Below are 9,293 nucleotides of genomic sequence, written 5' to 3'. Positions count from 1 at the left end.
TGGTTTGGGAAACTCTTATTTCCCTCGAGGTATTAATCCAAGAGTGACTTTATAGTTAACGCGCCAACTAGAAACAGCTGGGTCCTCATTCGATATGTTTTGCCGTGTGGACGCGGTTATCTTCAATTTCTCGCCAGCGTGTAGTTACTATACGGAAGCTTGATGGGCTGGCCTAGTTTAAACCTCCGAGCACGTTTTTGTTTTCCCGGAGTCGTATGTTGTTAATAGGTCGTTATTTAAAACTTCGAGGATTTGCAAACTAAGAAATTCAAGATTATGGTGCCGTGGGAACAAAGCTACCACAACAAAGTGAGCGTAGCAAAGGCTGAAGTTGGAGAGAGTGTATTCTAAAATGCATTTTCCGACGCAGCGCAGAAGGATATATACATAGACCCTCGGGCATAGAGGTGCATATGCATAGTTTCAGGACATTTTTTAAGATTTAAATTTTATCACGGTTTTGAGTTGCTGGAATATTCCCGATCATGGTACGTACAAATGTGTATTTACTTATTTTGTAGTGTATTCTTTTTCAATTGTTAAGTATCGTGGAGCCGGTTTTAAACCGTCAAGATTCATTCTATTCCGAGACCATTCGGATCTGGAATCAGCTACTGGCCACTGCGGTTACTGCTCTGGCAGTTGCTGCTTTCAAGGATACCACCCGTCTTGTCATCAGATGGCTGCAAGCTCCTGTAGGTTAACCTTAGGAGAATGGTGTTTACTTGCACGTCACTATTTCATCATTATTTATCATGTTTTACCATGTTAGAAGGTGTCGTGGTCAAGTGGTTTAAGCACTGGACTTGAAATACAAAGGTCCTGGGTTCGATCTGCAACACGGCACCAGTGTCCTTTGACAGGACATTCATCTCCAGTTGCCACTCTATACCCAGGAAAGAAATGGGGACCTGGTAAAAAAAAATGCTTTGTGGTAGTAGTGGCTATCTGATCTCACGGTAACCATATGGTAGGAATACTCCCAAAGTAATTGAAATGGCGCGCATTGAGAGTGAATGAATCCCATGGCCGGTATAATAATATATGTAAAGCGCTTATAGAGAGTATTTCGTATGAAAGCGCTTTATTAATACAAAAGGAGTGTCTTTGAGCATGTTTTGGTTGGTAGGTAACATAACAGGTTTTAAATGTTGGCCTCTAATTATCCCATTATTTTCAAAGAATTTACACACTCATTTCATTAGCTCTCAAATTGTTCAAAAGAAAATAAAGCCTGAATTTGTTTGACCACGATCTCCCAAGTTCATCACAAATATCGCTCATTTTGGTTGTAAAATGGACTTACAACAACCGTGAATCTTTTAGCATGCAGACATATACTGACTTCATACTCGTATTTTAATACCACTTTTTCTCTCTTTTTAACCATATACATTCCGTTCTTAGCATTTAAAGTTGGCCATCGCGTTCCTTTTACTCCCTTACGGTGAGTTATTATGGTTACTACATTATTAATTTTTGAACAATTTTTGAATGTAAAGTGGAGTTGTGGATATGCGAACTCGATGTGAAAGAAGCAATAAGGGTTGTTGATAGTTGCCGTGGTCTAGATGATATACCACTGAACTGTGGATCACATGGTTTGCGGTTCGAATCTAGCCGCGGTACTAATGTATTAATCTACAGTTACCACTCTTCATCCACGTGTAGTAAAAAGGTTCAATTTCTACAGCACCTTAGCGCAGCTGGGCTAAAGCCAGGGTAATATAGGCGAATTGAGCATCCACTGGGATGGATACGTATACTAATACTACTACTAATAATAATCTTTTAAAGTCCACTCCAAATTTTATTCAACCGAAAAGAAAATTCTTTTTGCCCAATTGATCGTGAGCCCGGCAGCCACTGAGCAACGCCAGATCGACGTTGCTCTATCCCCTATTCTTGAGCGCCAAACAAGGTAGCAGTAACTCCCGTCTTTTAACGTCTTTTGGTATGACGGGGTTCGAACCCACGACCTCCCGGTTGTGAGGCGGACGCTCTAGATAAGGAATCTAACATTCTAGAGCCAGACCTGTTTTAAGGATTGAAATCATCCAACCTGATAAACCTCGCTAATAACCGTATATTGTGAACGACACTGGACACAGAAATGGGTCACATAATTTTCTCCCTTTCTCTCTCCCTCTCTCCCTCTCTCTCCATATCCGTTTAATGTCACTATTCGATAAAGTGCCACCCCTTTGTAAGAGTGTTGCTTTTACTCTTTTACGTAGGTAGCTCGTTCATTTCACAAAATAAGCGCGATCTTTTGTATTTAGAGAGGATGTCAACCAAAAATTAAAGTTGGTCACCTATTTTGCCGGCTCTGTGCTCTACTTATTAAATGATGTCATGTGTTATTCATCGCCTACCAATTAAATATTCATAACATTCATTAAAGGACAGCTCATATAATTTCAAACTCACTGATTTTCATCAAAAAAGTGAAAGCATCGTATTTTTCACCCTGATTCATTAGGAAAGGGTTTGTTGAGTAATTACCTTTTTTTATTTTAGTTTTCATTCTCTTAATTACCGTGCATGTAATGTGATGACAACGTATATGCCCATTATTAGCTTGATGAAAACCTCTTTATTAAATTGATGCTTGCATTACATTTACCCTATGTTATAGAATACGAAGGTTGATTTAAAGTGATGATTGTGATTACAATAATGATACCAAAATGATGATCATACTATTATTATTACTACTACTACAATTATCAAAAATGATGATGATAATAATAAGTCAATGATAATAACAAAGTCCAATAGTAATAATATCGATAATGATAACAATAATACTGACAAATATAAATGTTTTAATTCTTCGTTTCATTACAAATTGTATATAGGGTCATTCGCGTAACAATAGACCAACAAATGGGACTTACGTCAGCGTTATAATCTACTCAAAATTTAACATATTTTCTTCTTCTTCCTTTCTTCTCCTTCTTTCTCTTTCACCAGAGCTACTTGGAAACCTAATGTTAAATGTCCAATATTATTTTAGTTTGGGGGTCCTTTTGTTTAGCATTAGTATTAAAGTACATTGTAGCGCATTGAGTGGTACAATATCAGAAAGTGAGCAGGACAAATACTTATTATTATTCGTAGTAATTTTGTCCTTCTTTATTCTTCTTCTTCTTCTACTACTTTTTATTATTTTCTTGTCTTCTTTTTCTTTCTTCTTTTTTCTTCTCATTGTTCTTGATTCCTTTTTGTCTTACGCTAAATAAACAGGCGCTTTAGGTGACGATATTTGCCCTGAAATACCCCTGGACATCTGTCCTTATGGAATCTCCGAATATACTGGGAAATTGGTCAAGTTTGTTCCCAAGTATTTAAAGACCTTGACCGGAGCGTACACAACCATACATCCACAGACGGCTAATGAAACACAAAATACAAATACAAGAAAGAAAAAATTAAATACCCTTTCATTACTGAGAAAAATGAAAATTACAGTACAACTGCCGCCCCCTCCCAAATTCGCCTCGGTCAAGAGCCCCCGCGCCGCACGGACTTGGGTGACGTCATTCCGTGTAGACTCGAATTGTTTGCTATAATTCTTCGCCGCGCGATGTTCGAGATCTACATTGATTTTGCGTACCGTGAATCCTTTCTGCTTTTTATCGATTGAAGTTTGAGAAGTTTTGAGAAGTCTTTCTAAAGAGAATGGCTACCCCAGTCGTCAGGGCAGATGCACAAGATGATTTAGTTATGGAATTTGAGTGTGAGGAGGATGGCAGTTGCGGGGAAAGCCTGTGAAAATGACAGTGTCAGTGGTAGTAGTGACAGTCCGGACAGTGGCAGCAGCAGTACACCGACAGCGATGCAAGTGATGCAGACGCCGGAGAACACGGGCGTATCGTCGAGTGGGAGTATGAGCCTTTACCTCGTGGTGAACCTGGGCAAAATGTTGGCGATGCTGGAAGGGCCAACAACGCAAATCGGCTTCATGAAAATGTCGAGGATTGGTAATTAAGACTTATAAGCTTATTGAATTTGTTGTGCATTCTAAATATTTATTCCCCCCAAAAATTGAAATCAAATACCGTAGATCTCTAGACTCGGTCATAAATGGCATGTCTAATTCTAAAGTTAACTTGTTAGAATGATTCTCTAGATCTAGACCTATGTCTGCGCACCTAAAATTCGACCTCGATTTCATTACACAGTAAGATATTATTTTTAGAATCATCATTGTTATTCCGTTCTTCATATTCTAATGATTACTGAAACAAAAAAACTCGACAAATTATTCACAAGAACAATTTTTTTTAACGAATTTCAGACGGGCTCGTCATTTTGTGTAGCAAAACTGAAAAGTGCCCATGTCTGCGCACTCACTATTTTGCACGCAATTCAATCAAGCACAGTGAAGTTTCATACCAGGGACAACCCCCTGTTCAGACTTTTCTTTTTTGACAATGATTGAAATTTTCAGGGTGGCAAATGAAACTTGCTAAAACTCATTTTTAATCTTCCCAATTATTTTCACAAATTTTGGTATCTAAATGAATTGTTGAGGTTAAGATTGAAAATTGGTGTCAGTTTGATGTTTTGTTCTATAAATATCGCGCATTTACGTGGGTGCGCAGACATAGGCACTGCCTTGGGCACTCTTACCATACTACGACTACGAGAACGATGTCATTTTTATATTTATCAGGAAGCTGTAATAAAATATTTATAAAATTATAGTAGGTGTATTGATTTTTGTTTGAATCTTTCTGTATTTCAAGGTGTACATGTGGAAGATGTCGTGTGCCTCCATCTTTCAATGAAGGTGATTGTGTCTGTTGTCAGGAACTTGCAGAGGTCAAGGCAGAGGCTGATCGACAGGGTTCAAGTTGTCTGGTGGATTCTGAGGAGTTTGAGCCGGCCATCCTAAATGCGACAACATTGTACATCGGATGGATGGAGTACACAGATAGGTGGCGCCGAGCAGCCAAAGCATTTGGGGACAGGAACAATGAGTAAGTTATGTTTCTCCTTTTCATCATTTTGGCAAGGGCAAAAAAATAAATGGATTGATTTTGAAAGTTTATTGGGTGAAACTTTTCAAAACGAATTGAGTCACCGCAAGATGAATTACTAGTTTTGACCAAAATTCTTGCCTGGTGACCACTGGTGTACTAGCTGCCTTATCTGCAGGTGCTTCGGGGCACTTTTTCAGGAAATGTATACAAATAGGCAAGAATGACCACCGATTTGTGAGTTTTAGCATGTTACCCCCCACCCCCCCCCCCAATAATCTGTAGTTATGAAACACAAACTTTTTATGCGATTTTGAATGTTGCCCCCCACCGCCCGACAAACAATGACTAACCCTTGGTCATTTTAGTTTTTTTTAATCATTTTTATTTTCCTGAATTAATTAATAAAGAATTAATATTTTGACATCCAATCATCTATCCTAAGAAAAATAATGAAATTTTTTTATTGCTTTTTATTTTACAGAAAATACAGGTATGTGGCCTACAGGAAAGTCATGAGATGGTGTCGGGGCTGGCTCGGGAAGGACATCAGGGTGCAACTGCCAGCATGTGTCCATGCCTTAATAATGGAAGCGTATCCTGATGGACGTGGTCAGTACAAAGGGACCATCCTGCGTCGGTTGAGATGAGGATGTAACATCAACTATTGTCTTGCGAACTTTGAATGACTGTCATCTTCTATGTGATTGTCAGCCATCTTCTGTACGTTATTTGTGATCATCGGCTTTCATCTTCATATTCATCACAAATACTATTGTTTGAACTTCTCATGATGGTATGGTTGCTATGAACTTTGATCTCGACATTTGATTCTAATTTCCAAGAGCTGATATTCGAACTTTTGCAAAACTGTGATCAAGCAACGATTTCTTATGAGGAAGAATGTTGAAATCTATATAAACAAGCAACAAAAAAAACCCAAAAAAAAACACAACATGCCTTGTTCCTTCTCTTTTGTTATACACCCTGCAATGTAATTTGTTTTAATAATTTGAGCATTTCATATACAGTCAACCTGCCGAGTCAGAAAAGGGGAGAGAAAGAGAAAATGAAATTGAAAGAGAAAACGAAATTGAGAGAAAGAGAAATAACAGCATGGACACAACAAAGATAGACAGAGGAATAATGAGAGTAAGAGAAGGGAATTGCGGTTGACGAAATTTCAAATGTGTGATAAATGGTAAGCATCGTAATAAATCCAGGAAATCCTTTATTTTGCATCAAATCTATCCTCCCAAAAAGGATAAACCTTAACCCTATCTCCCACTCTGTCCCTCTTCCTCTCTCTTTCTCCTCTTCCACCCTCCACATTCCCATCTCTCTATCCCACTTCCTCTCTCTGTTTCCTCTTCCATATTTCCATCTCTCACTCTGTCCCTCCTCTCTTTCTCCTCCTCCACATTCCTATCTCTCACTCTGTCCCTCCTTCTCCTCTTCCACCCTCCACATTCCTATCTCTCACTCTGTCCCTCCTTCTCCTCTTCCACCCTCCACATTCCCATCTCTCACTCTGTCCCTCCTTCTCCTCTTCCTCCACATTCCCATCTCTCACTCTCTCCCTCTGCCTCTCTTTTCCTCCTCCACCCTCCACATTCCCATCTCTCACTCTTTCACAATCTCTCTTTCTCCTCTTCCATCCATCACATTCCCATCTCTCACTCTTTCACAATCTCTCTTTCTCCTCTTCCATCCATCACATTCACATCTCTCACTCTATCCCTATTGGTTTTATCTTTATCCCTCTTCTTCCTTCACATTCTCTATCTCACTCTCATTTTCACAGCAATTTCCATCTTTGAATTATGGAGCTTCCTACAAGACACCTATAATAGAAACAAACAAACAAGATTTGTGTTCCTTTAGATGAATTTTTGTTTACCTTTGCTCAAAATATTCTCAGAACATCCCATTGACAGTTTTTCCCCCCAATCATTTTCTTCTCTGTTTGTGCAATATATTTCAAAATGATGCACCATTGGAACAAAAACTTTGATGCAACATGTACATTACATTCATCCTTATTTTATGTAAAGTTTACAGGATAGATGACTATTTTTTATTATATCTGCAAGGATGATTATTTTTCAATCTTTTATAACCAGGTTTTAGGACAAACAGGAAACCGCTGTTAGGAAAACAAAAGTATGGATGCGATGAAGTATCATCACAATGTTTCCTCTTCTGTGATAATATGGCATGATCTTTAAAACTACTAACTTTGAAAATGACTAACACAATTCACCTCGGCAGAAAAGGGAAAAAATCAAAAACAAAAAATAAAGTCATATCTGGTGCAATACATCAAATGGTTCTTGAATAAGAACAGTTTAGATGAAGAAAAAAAATGCATTTTTTTTATTTTTTATTTTTTGCAAATAAGAAGCAAAAAGCATTGGCCAAGATGAAGGACTGTGAGAAAAATCAGATTATATTTGGTGCCAAATTCATGATCAACAGTGATTTACTTAGTGTTTATGAAAATCTAGTGCATATGCTTCAGAAATTGTTTATAATTGAACTAAAAATGTAAGTTTTACAAATTTAATAAGTATTTTACCTATTAAAACCAATGACTATTGATGTGTACCATGGACTTTGGCTTGTGTAAGTATGTACAAGCTTACAGACAAGTTTCTAGTGCTTTACACTCACATAGAATCGGAATGCACTACTCACTTGCATATGATAGAGTACTTCCATGTTACTCTCCATAATTATACTGGCATAAACATAATTTAGGGTCTATGAAAAACATGTATTGTACTGAAATAAAACAATCAGTGGTTAATGTTCAGGTACCTGACACATTCATCATAGTTTCTATCACCAAAAGAACTAGTTTCTATCGCCAAAGCGATGATGTTGTTCAAAAGCTTGCACGGCTTCTCCATTGTCGGGGTGATGATGAGAGGCACTCCGTGCTGGTTGAGGCTGTAGCTCCTCCATGTTGTCTCTGAGCTGCTCCCTGTTTTCCACCAGTTCTACGACAAACTCTCATCAGGGCTTTCACATAACCTACAAGATAAAATCCAAAACTATACCTTGAAAATTCATCTATACGGTGTTAAAAAAATACACTTTGATAAGAGGAAAAAAGGAAAAGAGAAAAATAAGAACATAAGAAGAGAAAACTCTTTTTCTCACAAATATTGAATTACCTAATTTTACACACTATTTGTAGGTGGATGACCAATCAAATACCAATGGCATGCACATGTTCTTTGCTGAATAGGTAGTTCACTGACTTGGGGACTGACATATATGCCTGTTTCTGCTTAATTGCTATTCAATATTACACATTTGCAGAAAGTAACCCAATACATGTTTATAATTATCAATTTAATCAACAGATTAAATTAAGGGCATATAGGCCACAAGAATCTACTAATTTGAATTCTATTGATCATGAAGTAATACAAGATTTCTATATATAATTGAGCTCTTTTGTTGAATATTGATATCATTCACTAGACATGTGGCTACTTACCACATGTGCCAGCTGTCAGCACTCTCTCCACTGTGTGGCCTCCTTCCTTCGAGCGTGGATACCTCAACCTGTACACTGGGTTCCCTTCGGCATCAACAGCCTGGGCTCTATCACAATTTTCGTTCCAATGTAGGACAGCCAAATATAATCTGAAAAGAGTGAAGTTAAAAATAAAGGTCACATGAATAACATACTTGTGACAGTTGATTTGATCTTTTTGGTAATGTAATGTCTATCATCATAAACTCGTTACCTACTCTCCAATAAGTGAAGGCAAGAGGCTCAGCGATAGATTGCTGAAAGTTGTGCAATCGCAGACCGAGGCAGGCAGCCAGCAGCGCGGGCAAATGATTCGTTTCAATCTAATTTAGTGGAAATTTGGGGTTGATATTCCATATTACGTAGCGTGAAATTAATACAGATATAAAATGTCAACATTCTAATCGTAAAATGTCCAAATACAGCTTCGACATTGATATTTACAACAACAAAAAAAGAGAGAAGAAAACTTCACATACCGACCACCATGCGACGAACCAGCTGCTATACCGAGTGGCCAAATAACCTACACGTTATGACGTCATCAGAAACGGGTAGAAACGGCCACCGGCTAGCGCAGCCGAAACTAAATCTCCGGGGTGCCCCTCTCAAATCCGTGAATCCTGGGGTTCGGATGCTAAATACTTCTTTCAGAGGCCGTGGAATCTCGAGAAGTTTGCATTTTCATATTCATTAAATATTCACGAGTCCGTAGGTATATAATTTGTCTATATAATGCTCTGCTCCGGTCAAGGTCT

General features: G+C 38.2%; 1 protein-coding gene and 1 long non-coding RNA gene across 2 annotated transcripts; one reads left to right on the top strand and one right to left on the bottom strand.

Annotated features, from left to right (window-relative positions):
* The first annotated feature begins 276 nt into the window (after positions 1-276).
* On the top strand, positions 277-5,927 carry LOC115927707. The gene is made up of 5 exons (XM_030993889.1): positions 277-309; positions 612-695; positions 3,808-3,986; positions 4,755-4,988; positions 5,473-5,927. The coding sequence occupies exons 1-5, from the start codon at positions 277-279 to the stop codon at positions 5,636-5,638; spliced, it is 696 nt and encodes a 231-aa protein (XP_030849749.1). The 3' UTR covers positions 5,639-5,927.
* Positions 5,928-7,830: 1,903 nt separating this feature from the next.
* Positions 7,831-8,706, bottom strand: LOC115927429. The gene is made up of 2 exons (XR_004065621.1): positions 8,497-8,706; positions 7,831-8,024 (listed from the first exon to the last, which is right to left on the bottom strand). It is a non-coding gene; the product is annotated as an uncharacterized LOC115927429 (long non-coding RNA).
* Between the last annotated feature and the right edge of the window lie 587 nt (positions 8,707-9,293).

Source organism: Strongylocentrotus purpuratus, unplaced genomic scaffold, assembly GCF_000002235.5.
Source record: "Strongylocentrotus purpuratus isolate Spur 01 unplaced genomic scaffold, Spur_5.0 spur5_scaffold_20, whole genome shotgun sequence".
NCBI classification, from domain to species: domain Eukaryota; kingdom Metazoa; phylum Echinodermata; class Echinoidea; order Camarodonta; family Strongylocentrotidae; genus Strongylocentrotus; species Strongylocentrotus purpuratus.
This window is presented reverse-complemented; position numbering and strand designations above follow the sequence as displayed.

Bases quoted from the DNA above. Each gene is read 5' to 3' on its own strand.
- LOC115927707 (XM_030993889.1), top strand. From the start codon at position 277: ATGGTGCCGTGGGAACAAAGCTACCACAACAAA. The intron at 310-611 runs GTGAGCGTAGCA...ATCTGGAATCAG, and splicing joins AACAAAGCTACCACAACAAA to CTACTGGCCACTGCGGTTAC. The intron at 4,989-5,472 runs GTAAGTTATGTT...TTTATTTTACAG, and splicing joins TTTGGGGACAGGAACAATGA to AAAATACAGGTATGTGGCCT.